The sequence below is a fragment of the Aplosporella prunicola genome (assembly GCF_010093885.1).
Source record: "Aplosporella prunicola CBS 121167 unplaced genomic scaffold K452scaffold_5, whole genome shotgun sequence".
NCBI lineage: Eukaryota > Fungi > Ascomycota > Dothideomycetes > Botryosphaeriales > Aplosporellaceae > Aplosporella > Aplosporella prunicola.
In genome coordinates, this window is record NW_022983533.1 from 354549 (window position 1) to 377474 (window position 22926).

Here is a 22926-nt window from a genome sequence, read left to right on the forward strand (position 1 = left end):
GCCGCAAAAAGCGGTCATCACACAGTGAGCAGCGCGACAGTACGCTTTTCTGTCCACAGATGGGGGCTGCCAGCGATGCGGCGTTCATACCGCGCGTGTGACGGTGTGACAGGGTTGGCCCCTAGGGATGACACATCCAAATACCAGGCTGCCTCTGCTTACCCCAGTCTTGGCACACCCCTCCCCCACGATTCCGTTCCACCGGCCAGGGATCCCCACGGGGTTGCGTCAGTCCGCCGTTCTGTCGTCAACTCTTCCGAACAAGTTCCTGTTTTGTCCGAGTCCAAGATGTGGGTCTCCTCGGTAAGACTTGTTGAGGGGCTTTGATCGTACGATGGCAAGACATAATTTGGGGGCGGTTTTTGCTCTTGGTGTTGCTATCGCGGCGCCTGTTTAGGCTTCCCGCTAAGCTGGCGGATTGCTAGTCTCGGTTGCCCGACGTCTGCGGAAGCTGCATCGGATGCTGTCACCTGCATAAACCCTTGGGTCTTGGCGGCACCGGCGGGAACCAACGCACTACTTTAAACGCTCTTTGTTTATCCCACAGACTTTCAGTGGGACTGGTAAACTGGCAAGTTTTTCCGTCAATATTTCTGTTGCCAGTCTTTCCAGAACAGGCATTTGCGGCAGTTTCCTTTATCAAAACTCCAGTTGCAGATTCCTAGTCGGACGTAAAGCCAATTCAAACATGACAGTGGGGCCCAGGAGCAGTGGTTACTTGGCAATTGCTTACTGAATTCATTAAGCGGCTATATGTGTTGATTATGGTGTAGGTGAACCATGAAAAGTCTAACTAATTAGTGCGGAACTCATCAGTGACGATATCAAATGACTATATGCAAGCGTAGTGGCCAGCACGCTGATATAAAAGAGTAAGAAAGAGTAAATTCCAGGGACGATCGGCTCATGGTAATTACTCAGCCAACCTACATAATCAACTGGCTCGTGTATATGGGGGTCGCCGCGCCAACAGTACATCGATCCTTTGCATTACCATCCGGCAGCTACAAGCTTTCGATTTTTGATTCTAGTTTCTACCTGCCATTTTACTTGGATGGTGATGCATGCCATTTTGCTTGCATGGTGATACATGCCATTTTACTTGGATGGATATTAATACATCGGGTCGTTGAACTGCCGACGTTGGCGCGGGGACGTTTCTACCTGCTAGTTTGCCCCCGGGCGGTAGTAGAGTGGATCATCGACTTGGCGACGCTGCCGAGGAGAGTTAATAGAAATCGCCCAAAAGAAGGGATAATAAAAAACATATATCTTTAACCGAACCTGTTGAGGGTCTGGCGGATGTAATCCCGAGACTTTAGGGTTTGTTTTACCAACCACCATCAGAGATATGAAAATATACAAGGCGCCATTGTCAAGTCAAAGGCAAACAGCCATTGGAACGGCAGACTTGCTCTCATCGAAATCGATTTTTCATCAAGTGTAGTGTAGAGACGACCATCCCAGACGCCAACATGCAATAGTGTACATGACATCTTTTCCAATCCCGGCGGATCCGGGTCCCCTTCGTTCTTTCGGTATAGTACAGCGACTTCTTCTCTTCAACCAGCTAGGTCTTTTGCGACCAATATCGCTCCGGTATTTCCGCACTCCTTCGTCTTTTGATCATCAGGCGTAAAATAAATCTACGCGGGCAGCAGGAACTCGCTCCAGCTGCTGTGCAGGAACGCAACGCTAGCCTATCACCCCAAAACATCAGCATCCACATAACTCAAAACTCTCTTAAGGCTGGCGACAATGACGTATCACGCGGTGCCGACAGTGCTCCACTTACAGTAAACATGCCAACAGCCACGACGAGGCTGCGGTTCTCGGCGTCCGTCACGATGCTCCAGGTCGAGCCGACGAAGCCCTGGGTAGTGCGGCCACGGCCACCAAACTTCTTAGGAGCCATTGCGTGTGTGGTTGGTGTGAGGGATTCGGAAGAGTGCGGTGCGGGTTGGAAGAGAGCTTGCGCGAAGCTGTAAGAGCTATGCGGTTAGTGAAGGAACTGACGCAGACGTAAGACAGGGTACTGACTTCGGTGCGCAGGTGTCGGGATGGGTATCACGGAGTGTTTGGAGATAGGTGGGCGTGCGGCGAGGTGATGTTGTCGACGTAGGTTGTCGGCAGCGGCGCATTCATGATTTTTGAGTGACTAAGCGGTGCCAAGACTGCAGATTGGAGCTCTGCTCGGCAGGTGTTTATGCACGTCATTTGTAGCGATTTATGTGGGATGGCTGTTCTGTCATTGCGTAGCTTTGGTACGTTGGAGAATAGCTTTGTAGGCTGTTACTGCGAGACACTGGCTGCTGAGTCTGGCAGACATAGTTTAAAGCGCCTTGCATAATCGAAGTCTGTCTGCGTTGCGCAGACCGTCCAAATCTTTCCAGCCTCTGACATGCCCAGAGACACATGGAATTGTCGGGTCGATCTCGGGTCCTTAATCTACCTCTCCGATCTGATCTCTTCGAGCATATTTGCACATATTCTTCGCCCAAATCGGGTAACATCCGATTGCCCATGTCCCAGAACGCCTGTACCATCACATGCTATCTTTTTCAAAAATGCGGTTTGCGCCACTAACTCCGAGAATCGTACTCGCTCGAATACACCTAGGCGCCCGCCGCGCGCATGCGCTGGATCTCGCGCTCGGCATTGTTGTACCTGCACGTTGTTAGGTCCTGAAACATGCGCTCGTAGTTATGACACGTACTTGAGGAGCTTCTCGATCAGGTCAACGTGGGTCATGACCATGCGACGGCAGCAGTAACGGTTGAGCTTGAGCTGGTCCATAGCGTCACTAGAACAAGGTCAACATCTGCAAGACATCAGGCGCGACGAATTATGAGCTCACCCGTCGCTCAGACCCTCCTCAATCAGGGCAACAAAGCGGTCCCAGAGGTCACCAACGACCTACAACTAGCCGTTAGCATTCGAGTCGCGCGATGCGGGGCGGTCGCAAAGTGGCGTACCTTGCCGCAGGAAAAGCATCGGATGGGGATGATCATCTTGGCGAAGCGGTGCTTGAGGAGCGGCGAGCTGGCAGGAGGGCGTGCCGGGGTCGAGGAGCCTTTGAGGTTGGGTGGTGAGTCGGGAAGCGGGCTTTGTGGCAGAGAATGAGAATGAAAGTTCCGCCCGGAGGTGATGCGGCTCCGCAGGCGGTGACGCACGGATCAAAGAATTTCTTTCGCTCAAGCTTCAATCACTCGTTCGCGACTCCAAGACCAGCAGAGCCCTGCGCATCCCATCACCACCATGTCGGGTCCCCAAGTCGCCCAGGCCTCCCCACGGAACCCCGTTGATTCCAGGCGCAAGAGGAAGGCCAAGGATGCTAGCGCCGGCAAGCACGAGGCCAAGCGCATCCGCACGCAGGAAGAGGAGGCCGTCGCGAATGGAACGCCAACCGTAAACGAGACTGCGCTCGTGGTTGGTGGACAAAATGCAGTGGCTAAGGTCGGAGGGGATGAGAGCAAGCAGGTGAAGAAGAAGAGCCGTGGAAAGAAGGATACTTGGTACACGTCTGACCCCGCGGGTGGACGTTTCCTGCACATCGAGCCCGTTTTCAGCCGAGACGAGAGGTAGACTACCCTGTTGGTATTGGAATATCTTGTGCTGATTCTTTTTAGATACCTTATCTTTTCTACAGCAAGAGCAGTGCACATTTACTCAACCGCAACCTCGCTTCTCGTCCGTACTCTCCCGAGCAACACGAGCCACCCCATCTCTGCCTACGCGTTGTCAAGCGCAAACCCTGACAACATCTATGTGTCCGATGCTTCCGGATTTGTTGTGCTGTGGGACTGGGTGAACGGGAGGAAATTGGGGCGTTGGGATCTTGCTTCCCGCATACAGGGCATGACCACTGCTCTGTTCGAGGAGGAAAATGGTACCAAGGTCGACACGCTGTATACCCACGAGAGAGGCCAAAGCAATACCATTTCTGCCCACAGGTTGCGCGGCCGCAGCGAAGGAAAGGACTCTGAGGCTGTTGTGCTGCTGAAGACGAAATTGGCGATCCAATCTTTCAGTGTTGCCGCCGATGGGCATGTTATTGCCGTCGCGTTCACCGACAGAGTTATGATTGGAAAGGCAAAGGAAACTTCGATGACGGAGCTCAAGAACTTCACGTTCGTGTGGAGGGAGATTAAGTGCACGGAGACTGTGACAGCAATTGACGTGCGGGTCGGGCGCCCGGACGTGAAGAAGGATACCAAGAAAACACCACGCAAGGGCGCCGCGCCTTCGGCCAATGCGACCAATCTGACCATCGGTTGCGCCAATGGTGCCGTGTTTGTCTACGAGGACATTCTGCTCAAGCTGATCCAGGCTGAGAACCCGAAGAAGGAGTCTCAACCTGTCAGCCTTGCGCCGCGTCTCTTCCACTGGCACAGAAATGCTGTCGCGACGACCAAATGGTCCCTGGACGGTACGTGATATGCAGGTTTTGAACACGAATCACCACTGACATTGAACAGGGAACTACGTTCTTTCTGGCGGTCTGGAATCTGTTCTGGTTATCTGGCAAATGGAGACTGGCAAGAGGCAGTACTTGCCGCATCTTAGTGCAGCGATTGACAACCTCAAGATCTCCCCGTCAGGGTCTTTGTATGCTGTTCAGTTGGCCGATAACTCTGTTATTGTGCTTTCCACCACGGACCTCGAGGCGAAGGCGAACATTGCTGGAGTCCAGTCACAGGTCCTCTCCCTTGGTTCTACAAACACGCCCGAAGAGCGTCTGTTGGACGAAGTGCAGCGTACTCCAGCTGCCATCAACCCTCTGCGCTCAAGCCAGGTCCTGCTTGCTGTACCTGCTTCGCAACCGAAAACCGATGCGAGCATCATCCATTTGCCTGCTCCATTCCTCCAAACTTACGACATCTCCGCCAACCATCACGTCTTCCGCCAAGCCATAACCCGAAACAACGCTACGATCTTCGCCCAGGGTCCAAACGCAGCTAGGCTGCGGGAACCGGACGTCAAGCATCTGCAGGTCAGCCATGATGGACGCTGGTTGGCTACTGTTGAAGAGTGGGCCCCGCCTGCCGACGACGTTGAGCATCTGGCGGCCGAGAAGCTCATGATCGAGGAGGAGAAGCGTGCTCGTCGGGAGATCTATCTCAAGTTTTGGCTGTGGAACGAGCAGACCGAGCAATGGATGTTGGAGACGCGTATTGATGCTCCTCATCAATTTGCTGACAAGCTGGTCTCCGGTCGTGTTTTCGACTTGAAGTACGACCCGACTGACGCCTCCTTTACTACGGTCGGTGAAGATGGCTATGTTCGCATCTGGGCCCCCAAGACCAGGTTACATGACGGCACTGTCGTCCGAGGAAGCAAAGGCGAAGGTCTCATCACTTGGGCGAACCGCCACTCTGTAAGGCTCGAGGCCAGCCTTGAGAGCCTTGAGTCCACTGAGGCATCCCCAGCACAGGCCCCTATTCATGCTCGTCTCGCCTATTCCCCCGACGGTTCCGTCCTCGCCGCCAGTCAGGAATTCCACGGCAATGCCAGTCAGGGCTTAGTCCACTTCATCAACCCTGCTTCTGGTACAATTCGTTACTCCCGCGGCGGTCTGTACAACACTGGCCTCGTTGATTTGGGATTTATTGGCCGCCAGTTCATCATCTTGGCAAACTCACTCAGTGTTTGGGACCTCGTCGATGATGAACTCAGCTTCGGTTATAGCATTCGCCCGCTTAACCTCAATCGTGCGCAGAAGGCTGAAATGGCCCATCTTGCAATTAATCCGACCGACAACACGTTCGCCGTCGCCCTCCCAGTCACCGAACTTGACACTAAGAAGTCGGCGGAGAAGCCCAACACCAGACGCCAGTCCAAGATTGTCGTTTTCGGAGCCTCGAGTCCTAAACCACTCTACACGCAGCAGATCAACTGTCTTGTCACGGCACTCCTCCCAGCACAGGGTGGCAAGGGTTACGTTGCCCTTAACACGACCGCCGAGATCCGTGTCATCGCGCCCAAGACCAGCTATGAGCTACAGCTCATTGCACCCATCGCACAGGCCGAGCAGAACCTCGCGGAGATTCAGGACGAGGAGACGGCACTCGAGCCGATTGGTGATGAGGGTGAAGATGAGGAGGAAGACAGCAGGTCAGCGGTGCCGCTTGCGGAGGAGGTTGAATACTTGGAAGATGAGCAGGGCGCACAGGGTGACAAGCCACTCGTCAGGCCAGAGCAGCTGGCTAACGTGTTTGACGTCGGACCGTCGTTCGCGTTGCCGCCCGTCCGGGACCTGTTCGAGGCGGTGGTTCACCTGTACGCCAGGAAGCCGCGGGTGGCTACGGCTGCGTGAGTGCGCTAAGATCACTTTTATGGGCACAGCTACCCAGCATGTTCTATATATTGCGCGGAAACGAACACAGTTGTAACCATAATAGTCCGTGTGGCGTAGTTGATACTTGGCTAAGTACCAACTAACAGCGTTGTGTTCAGTTAATTCGAACCCAGCGTTCGAAACTGCGCTATGGCAAAACATAATCCTTGCAGGGTGCGCGTCTGCAGGGCTGGCGGTGGGTAAGGATGTAGGCGCTTGGCTCTGCACTATTCCGCTGGCGCTGAACCTTTTGCCTTTTTTGTCGACGCTATTGGGGTGCTTGGGTGAATGGTGTGGCGTCCATACACCCACCGGTCCTGTTCATATTGTTTCTTGAGGTTGCTTTACCTCTTCTTTCTTCAAAAAGGCTGGAGTAGTGGGAATTTGCTTTTGACGCCGTGGTCTGTCTGGTCTGAAGCGGCTCACTTCACTCACAGTAAGGAGTGGCTGGAGCAGCTGTAGTCTTTTGTGTTTCGAGCACCTCTCAATAGAGAGAGGAGGAATAGAAGATATACAGATACTGTGGCTTGCTTGACTCTCATATCGTTGGTGTCTAAAACTGTCGTTTTCATCGGGTGACGTCAAAAGGTGAGCGTAGCATAAGGGAGTTTTCATTCAGTCACATAGCATGCAATAGTTTAAGTTTTAGAGCCCCAGAATCATGTTTGCTTATTGATTCTAATTACGCTTTGATGGATGGTAATACAAGGGGTCTATAAACTGCCTGCGCCTACGCAAAGACTTTCTTTTTGATTTTGAAAGTTTGTACACAATCCAATTTATTATATAAATCATGGTTCTAAGAAGCATGTTAGCAGGATGCAATGAAGTGATGAGCAGAGGGCTACGTACGTATGTGTGTTGTGTGTGCGCGCGCGTTTGTGTGTGTGTGTGTGTGTGTGTGTGTGTGTGTGTTTCTAAAAGGGGTGTTAGCAAGTGAAACGAAGAGATGAGTGAGTGAAGGGCAACGTACGTGTGTGTGTTTGTGTGTGTGTGCGCGCGTGATTGAGAGTTGTGCAAGGAAGAGAAAGGGGGCTTGGGGCTGGAGGGGATTTTATAGGCACTTCAGACTCTGCTTACTTTTGATTCAACTATGGTACTCTGCGTCGACACTGATCATTCACGACGTGCACACTCGATTTCTGCTCCTTCGAAGGTGTATGATGAGTTCGGAGGTCTACGTTCTTCAAAGTCCCACTGGGTACCCTCCAACCCCCCCATGGTTAGCAGCGCAATGGCCTTCGTTCCTATTTGGTTCGAGATTCAAAATCCATGGGTGCTAAAATCATGCAAGTGATTTCGAGCTCCGTTGACTCGTTTTTGGATCCTTAGGAAAACACTGCTGTCCGGCGCCGTGATATATTGTTGAAATTTGTCAGACTCCGCCCACTCCATATGTCTCATTCGAGATATACATGTAACGTTTTTGCGACCACAGGACCACGATTCCTCGGCACGTCTTCGTGCTCGGACGTATAACGCTCTTATTGACGTAAGTAATTGCGAGCCGACAAGCTAAACCCCGGCTTCATGTTCTACGTACCATAGTCGTCGGTCATCTACCCCTTACCCAAGCTAGGCTTACGATTCCCTTGCGTAGACTATTTAGTCTAGACTATTCGGAGACCGCCGATATGGAAGCCGCCCGACTAACAAACAAGAGGAACCGCGGAAAGAAAAGGGGGCCCATGCTCATGCGAAAGCCGCCTAACTACCAAACAAGAAGAAACAAGGGAGAGAATGAGGGGTCTCCGCTTCGGTGACGTAGTTGCGATTTGCAAGCCATGACCCAGACATATAGTCTCCAACGTTTTCCGCCTAAAGTGCCCGGGCTACACTCCCGACTAACATTACTATCCAGCACCGCAATACATCGTCAAAATTTGTCAGACTTAGTGACTTAGTCGCGATTCGCAAGCCATGACCCAGAGATATACAGTCCAACATATTCCGTTCAAAGCACCCGGGCTACGTTCCCGACTAACATTGCTATTCAGCACCGTGATATATCTTTGAAATTTGTCAGACTCGGTGACGTAGTTGCGATTTGCAAGCCATGACCTAGAAATATAGTCTTAATATTTTCCGTCCAAGCACCCGGGCTACACTTCCGACTGTGTGACTAAATAATTACTCCCTCATGCTACGTAACTGAATAACTCCTCCCTTATTAACTAGCTCCTCTACAAGCCTTTGAAGTTGAAATAAAGGTCCCCGCGCTAACGCCCGCGCTGACGCTAGCAATTCATCGACCCGCTATATTACTATCTATTATACGGGTAGAGCTCTCTTACCTACATAAAATAGCATGCATTACTATCTAAGAAAAATAGTTTATATTAATATCTAAATAAAATAGTATATATTACTATATAAGTAAAATGGTGTGCATCACCATATAAGCAAAATGGCATGCATAACCATCCAAGTAAAATGGAAGGATCGAAAGCTTGTAGCTGCCGGATGGTAACACAAAGGATCGATATACTGCTGGTGTTGGCGCGGCGCCCCCTTTTTTAGTCTTAGAAAACAGATAAACGAGCCAGTTGATGGGTAGCATGCAATAGTTGAAGTTTTCAAGGCGCCCGAAGCATCTTTATAGTCAAGAAGAAAGTCTCCTCGAAACCGACCGCGGCAATACATCGACCCTTTGTATCACCTTAAACTATTGCATGCTGCGTGACTAAGTGCTTCCCATCTACAGAGTATTGTTGTAATCCGTTTGATTTTCCCATGTGCCATAGCGTTTCGACTGCCTTACTAGCGGGAGAGGCGACGACACGAGCAGTCCCTACAGAGTACTCCTTACCTAGCTTACAGCCCGACTTCCGCGAACCCAGGTCCACCGTGTAGCGACATAGTAGACCGTACAAGCAATCCCCACAAAGCGCTCCTTACTTAGCTACATGTCCGAGTCCCGCAAACCGAGGTCTAGCATATAGCGGTACAATAGGCCGTATAAGCAGTCCCCACAGAGCACTCCTTACCTAGCTACATGCCCGAACTTACCCTAACGGCCGAAAACGTCACGATATGATGCGACGTCCGTCACCGCGAACCGAGATCCACCGTCTAGCGAGACAGGGCATAATATAATCAGTCCCTACAGAGTACTCCTTGCCTAGCTCTAAGCTCGAGTCCTAGATATGGGTGAAAAGATCTTGAACTACGCACACCTTAACTATCTAGGTCTCTTCTTCTACTCCATACAAGTCTCACCATCTCGCTTCACAGTGGATCTCGCTTCACAGTGGATCTCGCTTTACGGCGACGGACATTACCTATCCTACTCGAGCGCATTGGTTGGGTATAGAAAGAAGAAGAAGCGAAACCATCAGCATCAGCAGCCGCACTTCCCACCACTCTACCCCTCATAACCATAACCATAACCATAACCATACCCATCACCGAAAAAATAACCCCACTCCAACCCCAAGCCAAAACCACCCCCTCTTCCTCACCTCTACCTACCCCCACACTACCGGCCCCCCCTCCCCCGCTCATAGCTAAAATCCAACTGCAGCAAGGAGTCGAAAAGGCCACTGCGCGGCCTGCGCTGCCGAGCCGGCGACGGCGTGGACGGCGAGGGCGTGGACGTAGGCGCCTGCGCCGCGGAAGCCTGCGCAGAAGCCTGCCTTCTTGGCGACGGCGAGGACCCGGACCCCGCCGCCGCGAGCGCCAGCGCCTGCTGCGCCGCTCTAGTCGACGACGATGGCGCGGCCGCCGTAGCCGTGACGCCAGCGGGCGAAGTGACGCCAGTGTTGGCGCTGGTGCTAGTGCTGATGCTGGCGCTGGCGCAGGCACCGTGGCTCTCTCCCTAGGCGGCGGTCAGTGCTCCTGCTCAAGGGGAAAGAGAGAGAGAGAGAGAGGAGCAGCCTCCCGGCCCGCTCACGGCCCCAGGAGCTGGTCGGTCCTGACCTCATCAGCAGCAGCACGGTCGCCCTCTCTCGCCGCCGTGGGCGGCGACGGCGACGCCGTCGTCTCTCCCACCACCACGGCCGCAGGCAGCGGGCGCAAGCTCGACGAGCGGCTGTCGGCGCGCATGCGGCCGTCTCCCGCTCCCCCCTCCCCCGCCGCCGTAGGCGTCTCCGGCGTCCCCGGACTGCCTCTCGTCGCGCGTCGAGACGTCGACGTCGCGCTGTTGCGCCGGCTGTCTAGGCTCTTGTTCAGCGTCTTACTAGCATCGTTCCCGATCAAGCTCTTCTTCATGCGGATGCTGCCGCGCGCGTCCACGTTCGTGCTGTGCACCGTGCTCTTGCCCAGGCCCGGCGTCAGTGGCGCGCCGACCTTCTCCTCGGCTGCTTCGACTAGATGCCAGCGCAGCCCGTCCGACAGTTCAAACGGGTTGTCGTCTTCGTAGCTGATGCCGCTGCTGGCGTCGCCGATGGACCGGCCGTCGCTGCCGCGCATGCCGTCCATGGACTTTGAAAGGTCCACCACCCGCTCTTCGACTTTCGTGATGCGCGCTACGAGCCACTCTTTGTTTTGCAGCCGGTGCGACTCCTGCTCGTGCAGGAAGTAGTGCGGCGCGCCGACGTTGAAGGCAGCCCAGGGGCGTGTCGCCTGGTTGCGAGTCGGGAGGAAGAGCGCGAGGTCGCCCTCTTTGAAGCCGCGAATGGCTATTTTTTCGTGCGCATCGCTTTGGTAGCGGTGAGACTTGTCGCGGTAGGTACGGGCTTCCCTCTGCCATTTCCGCGCTGTGTGCTCCATGTCCCTCATGCGTTTCGTGATGGCTTCGCTGAAAGTCTCAACGTCGAATCGATCAACGATGTTGATAAAATCAACATATTTGGCTGCTTCTTCTTCGGCGTTGTCCTGCTGTGTCCATTTGATTGCGTTGAGCTCGGTGGAGCTTTCGAGCGGCTTCTTGGCTGAGGGCCCGGACGAAAAACTGCGCTTCATTGCCTCTGCAGCATCGCCCAACAGCATAGTGCTGCTGCCAGCCACCTTTGATGCTCTTTGAATAACCATTTGGCCATTTTGGTGTGTAACAGCAAACCCAAGCGTCTCCAAAAGCTTGTGCAGACGATCGTTGTGCGCGAGCAGCTTCTCTGAAAGCTCCCTAGCGCGCTTCAACTGCTGCTCTGATCGGGAAGAATCATTGCTGCTGGCGTTCTCCAACGCGTCGTGCTTCTGTTTTAAGCCAGAGAGGTCGGACTCCAACTTCGTGGCATGCGCTCTGACCTCAGAAAGCTCCACGTTAAACCGCTCAACTTTTCCTTCTTCCTCTGCAACACGTTGCCGCAAAGCTTCCGAGCCGGTTTCGCCTTCCGCAAACTTAGCTCGCAAGTGCTCAAGATGGCCGCGCTCTTCTTCCAATTCTTCGGAGAGAGATTTGGCTCGGGCAGTCTCAACAGCGTATTCCTCTTGTAGCTTCGAGATCTCTGCCGCATGCGACTTAATTGTCTCTTCCAGCTCATCACGCTCCTTTGCAGCTTCGCCGTGGATAGCTTCATTGTCGGCCCTTGCGTCGTCGAGGGCTTCGATGAGCTCCTGCGCGTAATTCTTGGTCCTTTGAGCCAGCTTCTCGAGCTCGACTGCTAACATGTCGCTGTTTTCTGGAGGAGACTCGTCTTCAGCCAGCGCAGCATACGCGTTCAAAAGGGTCTCGTTCAGCTCCGCTCGCGCCGCGTCACGGTCCTGGATCGCTTGCTCCATATCCTGGATTGCTCTTTGGTCAACATCAGCACGCTCCCTGTGCCGCTGGCTCTCCTCAGCTGCATCTCTGCGAATCTGTTCGAGTTCAGCTTCAAGGGACTGCAGCTTAACGTCATGATGTTCCCTTTCGTTGTCACGGCTACCCAAATTCCTTTCGAGCTCCTCCTCGAGTTCCTCGTTCTTGTATCTTAGTCGTCGATTTTCAGCCTCAAGAGCACGGCGTTCCTCGGCCCAGTCTTTCTGCATCGAGTCAATATTTTCCATGAGATCCTTATTAGTGGATACTCTTTCCTCGACATGGCGCTGCAGGTTGTTGACCGCATCGTGCCGTGCAGAAGCCTCCTTTTCTAGGCCTACGCTACGCTCCTTCTCGGCTACGAGCTCTGCCTCTAGGCTGACGACACGTTTTGCCAGATTCTTTTCCTCGGTACTCTTATTAGCAGAGTACCGGCGCGAGGAAACAGACGACTGCCGAGACAATTCGTCCTGAGGCCTTGGAGAAGCAGCATTTTGATAATGCTCCGCTGTGGGAGTATCGGGTGTTTGTGAGGTCGGTGGGCCACCACCGCTCGCGATAGAAAGTCGGCTGATATGACTCTGGCGATGGAGCAGATCTTCCAATTTCCGCACGCGACTCTTTGAGCTCTTCAGCTCCTCCTCAGTCTTTATCATGGATTCTCTTAATACCCGTACTTCATCTTCTCCACGGAGCATCAGCGAGCCCTTTCCAAGCGCGGCTTCATGCAGACTTCCGTTTTTGAATCCCTTGGCATGCTTGATCTGCTGGCGGGTGGGACGATCAAGATCCTTAAGAGCCTTCGTTAACTCTTCCACAATAGGCTCAAACCCTCCAGTATTGCCAAGAGCTGACAGGTAGTCTTGGAAATCCTGACGGACAACATGCGGCCATGCTTCATCCTGACCTTGAACATTTATTTCAATGCCAAGGATGCTGCCCTTGGTCGCGTCCGTGTTGACGACGCCGGCATTGCTCTTGAGCCACCGTTTTCTCCGCCGATCCTCTTCCTCGCGGTAGCCAGCGATCTCCTCGGCCAATGCCGCCGAGTCCCTTCTCATCTTATCAGCCCACTCATTCCGCCGCACAGCTTCAAGCAAGATAATGCCATAGATGTAGGGCATTTTCGAAATAGCCAGTAGTGCATCTATGGCCTCTTGGCTCTCTGTAGGTATATCAATATTTGGAAAGGCTGCGTTAGCAGCAGTGATCGACCCCTCGATTACAGCTATCGTCTGCATATGTTCGATGGCCGAACGGACTGTAAAATTCTTCTGCTCGACGGCTCTCCGCTCAAGATCGTTCATTTCATGGGCGTATTCCACAAGCGTGGGAAGGTGGTTCCGTGTATGGAGCAGCGCCATTTTAGAAACCGATGTTACTGATTTGGGGTTCGGCGGTAGGCTGCGAACATGCTCATAATCCGAAACTACTTTCTTTACCACTACCTCCACTTCCTCAAGCAAACTGGTGGGCTCTTGGCTGTGATCGTGGGACGATTGGCTACTGCTTTGGCCGACTGCATTCAGCAATTCACCGTAGTCCAACGTGATTTTCTCAATGTTGGCATCCATATCGGCGACGCGGCCCCAGAGCTCATCCAGTATACTCGTAACCATGGAAGCTGCCTGTCTTGCCTTCTCCGAGTCCACGAAGGTATCAAGCGTAGTGCGGTTACCACTGGACCTCTTGCTCTGCTTCCGGGGTGTATCGTCTGGCGTCGAAGTGAAGCGCCTGAACTGCTCACTCGCAGGGATCTTGCTTAGGCGTGCCAAATCGGCCTCCCAAGACTGGAGGCTGTCCTCCTGCTCCTTGGCGATGCCCTCAACCCATGCGCGTGCATCTGCTTGTGTCTGTTCCAGGCTTTTGATGTGCGCTTCGTGGTTTCCGGTGGCGATGCGGACTCCCCGGTTTATAGCGGATTGCTCGTCAAAGACCTGCTGCGCCCTGTCTGACATGGAGCGACACTGGGCGACAAGGTCCAGAGCCCAGTCTCGCCGCGCTTTGAAGAGGCTCTGCCATGATTTGAGATCCGTGTGGCTTTTGAGAATATCGGGAGGATCGGTCGGAGCAAACTGATCGGGAAGCGGTGTCGGCGGAACTACTGCGTCGATGTTTTGTGGGGTCGGGAGAGCGAACAGGTCGCGATCGTAGACGAAGATCTCCCTCTACCGGAAAGAGTTAGCACACAGGGAGGGTTGGTCGAGTAACAGGGAGGAGCAAGCACCTCTGTAAGAAGGGTCTGGAGCTTCACGTTCTTGCCGCGCGCGGTAAGAAAGACCTGGTCCTGAGGCGGGATGTGAGTGGAAGTGTGGATCCACGAACGCAGGGCGTCCAGCGAGTTAAAGTTGACAGGGTCGGCCTCAAGCCGCTTGCCCGTATGGGCGATGAAAACGTGGAGCGACATCCGCCTCCCCTTCGGTATGCAACTGAGGCGGGCGAAGAGGGTGTTGCGACATGAAGCGGGAGTCGAGCGGCGGCGGCGATGGAGAGAGGACGAGAGGACGAGAGGACGAGAGGACGAGAGGCCCGGCCATGACATGGCTGGAAGCTCCCCCGGGTGGCTAGTGGCCCTTCGCTCAGCCACACCCACGTGCCAAGCCAGCCACACACTCCACCCTCGACGCCGATCTGCCGAACCAACAAGAAACAAAAACACCATCTCACATGTCAACTGACATCGGCGATCATGGATGAAGCCCGCGGCCAGGCGGAAGACGTGTCACAAACACCCGCCATCAATCCCCTCGACACACCAAGCAACGACGCCCTTGTGCTTACTGATACTGAAAGGCTGATACTAGACCTCTATGCTAAGGAGCGCGAGCTCGAGTTGGAGCGCAGTCTTCTAGAAGCACGGCAGGCTGGTCCGTATTGCTTTCAAAAAAAATCATAAAGAAAGCTCGCTGATCTTCTCCAGACACTGCTCCCAATCTGGCTGCTGTTTCAGACAATGACATCGAGCAGCAGCTGATCGTCGCCGAGCGCGAGGCGCTGGAAGCCAGGGCCGCATATTTGCTCCGGAACAAGATTGTTGACCACGTTCTCGTCACGGACCCCGTCATCAAAGCCGTCCATGCTGGCTCGAACGCGTCATATGCTGAGAAGTAGGTTTGATTTCTAAATATCTGTTTCATATATTTTTTTCGTGCCAAGTCAAATTTATTCGTCTTTTCCTGGGGTAAAGTCTACGGTTGATGTTGCACGCTGGTGGCTCTAGCCGTTGCAGCGTTCCTGCGTGGCGTGGCGTGTTAGATATGATTCGACCAGCGAAAAAGGAAAAATATTAACCTGAGACAGGCGCCTCCTCCCTCTCATTCATGAGCGCGATGTCCTTTCCATGACACTCGCCACACTCACTTCTAGCCTGACAAGCACCAACTTGAGCCTTCAGAAAGCCTCACAGAGCGTCCAACTGGCCAACAAGAAGAACCAGGAGCTGGCCAAGACGCTCCTCGACCTGGCCGAGCGAAACAAGGCTCAGACCGCAGATGAAGTACCCGATGAAAACCTACGTGGGCAGATCCGGGCTCTCGAGGAGCAGGTCCGAGACTCCCGGCGAAAATGGCGCACGCTCAAGAGTATTGTAGCAGGGGTGATTGTTGGGAGCGGTGTTGACTGGGCGACAGACGAGAAGCTAAGGGAGCTGGTGCTTGACGATGAAGATTATGCCGTCCGAGGCGAGGAGGTCTCGGAGTAACGTTAATCGTAAGAACGCTGGGCCTTTGGGGGAAAGGTAACGATTTGATGTATTAGTAGAGAGAATTATAGCTGCTGACAATGGCCTGGCTTTTGTTCAGTAATGCCAATAAAAACCTAATCAATTATATTCATTTGTAATAGCTGTTTAGACTGTAGCGAATATGTACACATGCAATGGCACACGTACTACATTGATCGTTGAAATATCTCCAGTGACACGCTCAGTCGTTACCCGGCGCCTCGTGCCAAGCATCGCGCCAAGCCCTCGCGCCGCACCAACCACCAAAGCTCCGCAGAGAGCTCCAACCAAGCTCCACCAACCCTTACCGTCCACAATCAACAATCAACAACCCACAACCCGCGTCCTTGACCCCAGCAGCAGCACCAATTCCACTGCCCAGAGGAGCTCAATGACCCCGCGCTCACCCTCAGGCTCCCGCAGCCCATCGCGCGGCCGCTCGCGCACGCGCTCCAGGACGCCCGCCTCGCAGCAGGACCGCTCCCGCTCCCCACGCCGCTCCATATCGCCGCGCTCGGCATCGCGGTCGCGCACCCCGAGTCGGACCCCGTCGCCGCGCGGCGACAGATACACTCGTCGCAATGGCGACCGCAGGAGCCCGGCGCGCAGCCCGGCGCGTAGCGCGTCGAGGAGCGTTAGTCGCGAGCGCGGTGGTGCCAGACGGCGGAGCTACTCCCGGAGCCTGAGTCGCGAAGCATCACCGCCCCGGAGCTCAAAGGTATGGAAGATATCCTGCGGCAGTCGTGCAGTCTGTCGTCTACTGGAAGTATGGTTGCTAACAGGCCTGCCAGATCGTCGTCGAGAAGCTCACAAAGAACGTCAACGAAGGCCACATCCGCGAGATCTTCGGCGCCTACGGTCAAGTCCAAGACATCGACATGCCCATGAACCGGCAATGTGAGCCCACCCTCCTCTACCCCCAGAATCAAAAAAAGAGGAGAACCCCAAGACCTAACGCCCATCACACAGTCATGACCAACCGCGGCACGGCCTACGTAATGTACGCGCTCCCCTCGGAAGCCGAGTCCGCCATTGCGCACATGCACGAAGCCCAACTCGACGGCGTGCACCTCTCTGTATCAATCGTGCTGCCACGGCGGCGATTCTCGCGCTCCCCACCGCCCGCCCGCCGCCCCCCTCCATCCTACGACTCGCGCTTCGACAGCACCAGCGGCGGCGGGGGGCCGCCCCCTTCACGCGGAGGCTACAGCCGCGGCGCATACGGCGGCGGCGGAGGCGGAGGCCCAAGCCGCTACCGCTCGCCCCCGCGCCGGCGCAGCCCCCCTCCGGGACGGGGCTACGGGCCTCGTGGCGGCGGCGGAGGCGCTGGTGCCGGTGGCAGCGCAAGAGGCGACTACAGCTACCGCCCGCGCTCGTATTCCCGCTCGCGCAGCCCGCGCCGCAGCCGCAGCCGCTCGTACTCGTCGCGCAGCGCGTCGCGGACACCGCCGCCGCCACGGAGACGCGGAGGAGGTGGAGGAGGAGGAGGGGGCAGCAGTCGTGGTGGTGGCGGCGGTGGCTCGTATAGAGGCAGTCCGCCCCGGGGCGGTGGTGGTGGAGGAGGAAGTAGTGGTGGAGGCAGGCGCCGGCGCAGCCCGAGCTATAGCAGCTACAGCAGCTACAGCGAACGCAGCCGCAGTCGGAGCAGGGGGCGCGGGAGGCGGTAGACGCGTTTGCGTTTGCGCGCTTCGCGAGGCCAATGAATGGGACAGGAGAGGAAGCTATTGGGGTTTCTTTTTGCTTCTAAGCGAAAGCGAGGAAGAAAGCGATTGCTGCGGCTGGGAAGGAGGTGTTTGCTGGTGTGGTGCGCGTATCGGAATAGACGAAAAAGACGAGAGCGCGGAGACTGGCTGTCTGTCTGTCTGTCTGTCTGTCTGCCCCACAAAGTAGGTAGTGGTTCCAGCGTCGGCGTCGGAAAAGGGGGAGATCCTCCTTTTTTCTTTTTCCCCCACAAGTTTTTGTTTTACTTAAAGAATCGCAATTGTACATTTATACTAGCTAGCTAGGTAGGTAGCAGAGAGCCGAAACACGGAAAAATCACACGCACGAGCACGAGCATTTGATGACGACGATCAATGGCTTAGTTAGCAAGACACATTCGGGATCAAAGCCAAGGCTTTCCGGTTCACAGGGCACAGGGCACACGGATGTGAGACACAGTACGTAAGTAGGTTGGTAGTAGTAGTGGTGGTGGTGGTGGGACCGCCAGCTTGCATTTCGTCATCGCTACAGAACAGAGAAAGAAAGAAAAAAGGCAGAAAGACCCAAAGACGCAATCTGCTGGTATCCATCATCGCTCGGTGCAGCAAGAGGTGAAAGCCCTCACTCACTCACTCACTTCACTTGACTCGTCGTCATCAATCTAATCTCGCCTCTTTTTGCGTCCCAACCGCAACTCCTCAACCCTCTGGTATCTCAATCAACTGTGTAGTAAACTGCCCCGTTTAGGAGGCAGCGGAGGGCTGGGTGGTGGAGGAGGAGTGGGCAGCCGAGCTGGCGTCGATAGGGGCGCCGGTGGACGCCTGCTGCTGCTCACCAGGGTTCTTGGCGCAGCTGGTGCAGCCGCACTTGCCGGGAGGGCAGGGGCACTTCTCGGTGCTGGAGCCGCAGTTGCAGGTAGTGCGGTCAGAGCCGGGCTCCTGGTGGACGCCGGCCTTCTCCTGCTGCTGCTGCTTCTTGAGGTCGGCGAGGTAGCGGGCCTCGTTATGGACATCGACGACCTGCTTGTTGCCCTGCTCGTAGAACTGGCGGAGCTTCTGGCCTGTGGGGGTGCCGAGCGCCTTCTCAAAGTACGAGTTCAGGCCGCGCCAGCCCTGCATCGCCTTCTCCGTCACGGCGTACTTGGAGTCGACGGCCTGCGCCTTCTCCGTCGCCTTGTACTTCTGGTCGAACGACTTGAGCGTTGACGTGAAGCGCGACGACACGCCGTGCTGCTGGTCGAGTGCTAGCGCCTGCGTGATGGCCTTGTCGCTGATGACGTAGCCGTGCGCGAGGTACTCGGCGATGATGCGGCCGCGCGGCTTGTCCTCCTGGTCAATGTTCTCCTTCTCGACCTTGGCCTCGTCCGTCGCCTTGTCGCCCGCAATCTCCTCGATGCTCTTCGCCGACGTGACGTGGACCTGCGCCGGGCCCAGCTGCGTGTTGTCCAGCAGCAGGGCTGTCTTGGCCGCCGTCTCCTTTTCGAACGTCACCGTCGCCGACTGCGAGTTCTCGTTGGTGGGCGTCACCGAGAGGTTCTGGATCTTGCCGCTGCGTCGAATGTTAGTGTGCTGTGCTGCAAACAAACTGCGGTATGAGGCGAGGGGCGACACTTACCAGAAGCTGAAGAAGTCGCGGATCTCCTTCTCGGAGGTCTGCTGAGAGATGTTCTCGACGTGGACGGTAGTCATGGTTGCGGATGATGTGTGTTGAATGATGTGATGTTGGGGTGGAGGAATGTGGAGTTGTGGTTGACAGGTGGCCGAGTTTATGTAGAATGATGAGGGAGCGGTGATGTAGTTGCTGCGAGGGGCTTTATTCCTGCTTGCCCGAGCGAACGAGCGCAGGCGCGACCGTTTTGCCCCTCATTAGGTGACGTAGGCCTGTGGCTGTGCACTGTGCATTCACGTGACTGTGACTGTATTTTACCACCTGCCACGAACTTTTGGTCTGACCTGCTCACGCTCCAACGCGCGCAACAAACACCTTCTGTGGCGCAGGCCCCTCTTTCACATGCATTTATCCACTGATGAGACTCGGACGATTTATTGGTCTGTTTATACCCCGAGAACCACGACCCTGCAGCAAGACACTCAAGCTTTGTCTGCACGAAGAACCCCTCCCCCCCCTGTCCGATCTCTGCGTAGCTGAAACCTTGCATCCACGCTTAACTGATTTCTGCTTGCTCTCACTCCCGGTCCAACACCAGATCTCGGGCTTATCTCTGCCTTTCGCACGCGTCTGCTGCTGCGCGCGCGTCCCCGCATACTCCTGCGCTGCAGGCGCATCTGGCCAGCCATGAAACACGAGATACTTCCCATTGGTAGCGCAGCGCTACTGCAGCCGCTTCGTGACAGGAAGACAGTGGACGGACCGCATACATGTCGCGTGAGTCCCTTTTATCTTCGCATGACTACTGCGCCTCCAGTCTAGACTACGGGTCAATATAGTCGCCACTTTAAACAAGCGGCGTGGTCTGAGCGGCTTACCCGGCACCCACGTTCAATATGCGGAGATGGCTCCCAAGTTGGTGGGAAGGTCCATGTCCTCCTGCTCAGCACCTGCGACAGCCGACGACAAAAAACAAAAAACAACGTGAGAAGGCCAAAACAGCGGACTTTGGCTTCCCGCGTGCCCGCGCTGCTTCCGGGCCACTTCCGATAGGGGGTCTCGAACCATGGTTGAAGTCCTTTTAGTCAAAGGGCTCTGGACGAATGCGCCGGCGGCCGTGGCGTAAGGCTCGAGCAACAGCACCAGAAGCGAGACCCTGAAGCTAGCGGAGCGTTGAAAAAGATGACACGGCGGAAAAAGGGAAGTGGTCGCGAGCGCGCAAGCAAAAACCCTTCGCAGTGCGACGGGTGGCGCCTCGTCGACGAGGCTCGCCCATGCGCCGTCCATGCATCGATTGCCCGCCAAACGGAGATCTACGGTAACGTGGCACGAGCAGCCGCGCAGCCCGTGTGCCGCGAATTGTTGCAGCTTGAAAGAGAAAAAGCGTCCAGCAGGTGGAGAAAGCAGACTCTGACCGCTCCTTTCCCACAGTCAGCCTCCTCCAACTGGCCTCCACTCTCTCAGCCGTGCGTGACTCCCCGGCTCCCGTCCGTCCGCTGTGACTTGTGATGGGTGGCCGGAAGAGGAAAGCGAGCTAAATAGCCGACATCGGCTGGCCCCATCAGCGTGCACGCCGGGGCCAGTAACTGCACGCGCTAACGCGATGCTGCATGGTATAGCCGTGCAATGCTTGCCCGGTGGATCGTGGGGAAGCAAAAGGGCAGATAAAAAGCTAGCCACGGCTAGGGCGGGCGCGTTTCTGTGAGGGGAAGGCGGGTTGCTCTTTCAGAAAAAGTGCGGTGGAGGGTCGGACTATCTCCGACATTCCTGAAGCTTCTCGCGGGTTGGTGGGGCGGGTTTCGCTGTCTGGGAACGGCGCGGCTCTGGTCTGACCTTGCTCGAATGCGTCCGAGCGCACGTCCCCCGTTGCATATTGCCGTGGCTGCCGGCGATCGTTTGGTGCTCCCTCGGATGCCTTCTTAAAACCTTTGCGCCGACCTCCTCGTCCAACTCTTCCCTTGCGACATTCTTCTCTCTGCTTTCGGGTCCTTGCTCTTCTGACGTGCTCGTGCCTCTTGGTCTCTGAGTGTCTGCTGTGCATATATATCTCCTCGACGGCTCACTCGGTTGGCGTGTTGGCATAACCGTAAGATTCATATTATTTGAGAGAGAATGTTTCTTACCGAGCAGAAAAGATACCCTCGCGACCCGAGCAAGTTCCCTACCTCCCAGCTCTTCGTGCTAGGTGAGTCTTCTTCCCCCTCCCCCTCTTACTCCGTCTGGCCTCTCGCTGAACTTTCTCCGTTGCAGCGCTCGTCCGAGTTGCGGAGCCCATTGCTCTTACTTCCATCTTTCCGTATGCTTGGAAGTTGGTTCTCCACTACAATGTCACCGACGAGAGCAATGCTGCCTTCTACGCCGGCATCCTCATCTCGGCCTTTGCCCTTGCCGAGGCCTTGACTGGCATGTATTGGGGCGGTCTCTCCGACCGCATCGGCCGTAAGCCTGTTTTGCTGCTCGGATGCGCGGGCACGCTTCTGTCTCTCCTCGTTGTTGGCTTCGCCGGTAACTTCTGGCTCGCCCTGTTCGGACGGGCTCTTGGTGGCATTTTGAACGGAAACATCGGCGTCATCCAGACCATGGTTGGCGAACTCGTGCACAAGCCGGAGCATGAGCGTAAGTCTACACACGAGTCCCTGTAAATCTATCAGCTGCTGACGATATAAAAAGCTCGCGCATATGCAGTAATGCCCTTCGTGTGGTCTGTTGGAACCATCGTTGGACCTTCCATTGGTGGGTACTTTGCGGAGCCTTGCAAGAACTTCCCCTCTCTGTTCCCTCCTGAGAGTATCTTTGCCAAGTTCCCCTACCTGCTGCCTAACCTCATCTGCGCGCTGATGCTCTTTGGATCCATCATTGCCGGATATGTCTTCCTTGAAGAGACTCATCCCGACATGCAGCCCTGGAGCACCGCCGAGGACCTTGCAGAGACCAGCGCAGAGACTCCTCTCATGCCTACTGCCGGTGCCACTGCGCACGCAGCTGCAAACCTGGCTACGGAATCTTACGGCACCTTCGACACCGTAGACGTGCAGCAGGAGCACAGCTGGACCGTCAAGGCAAACGGGCAGCGTGTGGCTTCGCGGTCTCGCCCGCAGAGCGTCTGGAACAAGAACGTCCTCATGCTCATCACCGCGCTTGGCCTCTTCACCTACCACAGCATGGCCTACGACGTCCTGCTCCCCATCTTCCTCCAAGACCGCCGCTCCAACGGCGTGTCCGCGCTCCTCTCCGCACCCCTCGCCGGCGGCCTGGGTCTGACAATCCAGCAAGTCGGCTTGATCCTCAGCATCAACGGGATAATCGCGCTGGTAATCCAAGCGATCATCTTCCCGCTCATGGCCGCCTGGCTGGGCGTATGGCGGCTCTTCATCCTCGTAACGGTCGGGCACCCCCTCGCCTACGTCATCGTGCCGTACCTGGTGGTGCTCCCGGAAGAAATCGTCTTCCCGGCCATCTACGCGGCGCTCGCAATCCGCAACTTCTTCTCCATCCTCGCGTACCCGCTGCTGCTGATCCTGATCAAGGAGGCGTCGCCCTCGGCGGCGCACCTCGGCAAGATCAACGGCCTGGCTGCCAGCACGGGCGCGGCGTGCCGCACCGTCGCCTCGCCCCTCTCGGGCCTGCTGTACGGCCTTGGCTCCCGCGAGCACTTTACTGCGCTGCCGTGGTGGGCGAGCGCCCTGGTGGCCCTGCTTGGCACCTTCCAGATCCCATTCATGAAGCGCGAGAATAAGCGCAAGACCCAGGTGAACCCGGTCGCCAAGTGTAGGCTTATGCCGAGGGAGGAGAGTGTGAGGAAGAGCGAGGTCGTGCATATTGTGGTTGAGGAGACTGAGGTTTGAGTTGGTGAAGGAGAGGGTTGTCTGACTGAAGAAGAAGAAA

The 22926-nt window shown here is 55.6% G+C and overlaps 8 protein-coding genes across 8 annotated transcripts; 4 read left to right on the plus strand and 4 right to left on the minus strand.

Moving 5' to 3' along the window:
• Positions 1-1392: 1392 nt before the first annotated feature.
• On the minus strand, positions 1393-2113 carry K452DRAFT_284359 (uncharacterized protein). Its single transcript, XM_033539930.1, has 3 exons — positions 2041-2113; positions 1796-1982; positions 1393-1700 (listed from the first exon to the last, which is right to left on the minus strand). Exons 2-3 carry the CDS (start codon positions 1913-1915, stop codon positions 1647-1649), a joined length of 174 nt encoding a protein of 57 aa, XP_033400679.1. The 5' UTR covers positions 1916-1982; positions 2041-2113; the 3' UTR covers positions 1393-1646.
• Positions 2114-2615: 502 nt separating this feature from the next.
• On the minus strand, positions 2616-3011 carry K452DRAFT_295532 (uncharacterized protein; the record flags this gene model as incomplete). The annotated part of the gene is made up of 4 exons (XM_033541822.1): positions 2616-2667; positions 2717-2803; positions 2858-2916; positions 2976-3011. The coding sequence occupies 4 exons, from the start codon at positions 3009-3011 to the stop codon at positions 2616-2618; spliced, it is 234 nt and encodes a 77-aa protein (XP_033400680.1).
• A 247-nt stretch (positions 3012-3258) lies between these two features.
• K452DRAFT_305919 (uncharacterized protein) lies at positions 3259-6316 on the plus strand (the record flags this gene model as incomplete). Its single annotated transcript, XM_033542939.1, has 3 exons — positions 3259-3581; positions 3630-4429; positions 4479-6316. The coding sequence occupies 3 exons, from the start codon at positions 3259-3261 to the stop codon at positions 6314-6316; spliced, it is 2961 nt and encodes a 986-aa protein (XP_033400681.1).
• Positions 6317-10225: 3909 nt separating this feature from the next.
• Positions 10226-14418, minus strand: K452DRAFT_222187 (uncharacterized protein; the record flags this gene model as incomplete). The annotated part of the gene is made up of 2 exons (XM_033536550.1): positions 10226-14179; positions 14239-14418. 2 exons carry the CDS (start codon positions 14416-14418, stop codon positions 10226-10228), a joined length of 4134 nt encoding a protein of 1377 aa, XP_033400682.1.
• Positions 14419-14700: 282 nt separating this feature from the next.
• Positions 14701-15711, plus strand: K452DRAFT_222087 (uncharacterized protein; the record flags this gene model as incomplete). Its single annotated transcript, XM_033536548.1, has 3 exons — positions 14701-14878; positions 14962-15118; positions 15312-15711. 3 exons carry the CDS (start codon positions 14701-14703, stop codon positions 15709-15711), a joined length of 735 nt encoding a protein of 244 aa, XP_033400683.1.
• Positions 15712-16042: 331 nt separating this feature from the next.
• Positions 16043-17775, plus strand: K452DRAFT_349324 (uncharacterized protein). The gene is made up of 3 exons (XM_033545591.1): positions 16043-16450; positions 16524-16629; positions 16702-17775. The coding sequence occupies exons 1-3, from the start codon at positions 16124-16126 to the stop codon at positions 17397-17399; spliced, it is 1131 nt and encodes a 376-aa protein (XP_033400684.1). The 5' UTR covers positions 16043-16123; the 3' UTR covers positions 17400-17775.
• A 152-nt stretch (positions 17776-17927) lies between these two features.
• Positions 17928-19247, minus strand: K452DRAFT_356317 (uncharacterized protein). Its single transcript, XM_033546039.1, has 2 exons — positions 19048-19247; positions 17928-18981 (listed from the first exon to the last, which is right to left on the minus strand). Exons 1-2 carry the CDS (start codon positions 19119-19121, stop codon positions 18177-18179), a joined length of 879 nt encoding a protein of 292 aa, XP_033400685.1. The 5' UTR covers positions 19122-19247; the 3' UTR covers positions 17928-18176.
• A 1906-nt stretch (positions 19248-21153) lies between these two features.
• K452DRAFT_295538 (uncharacterized protein) lies at positions 21154-22886 on the plus strand (the record flags this gene model as incomplete). Its single annotated transcript, XM_033541823.1, has 3 exons — positions 21154-21226; positions 21292-21657; positions 21712-22886. The coding sequence occupies 3 exons, from the start codon at positions 21154-21156 to the stop codon at positions 22884-22886; spliced, it is 1614 nt and encodes a 537-aa protein (XP_033400686.1).
• Between the last annotated feature and the right edge of the window lie 40 nt (positions 22887-22926).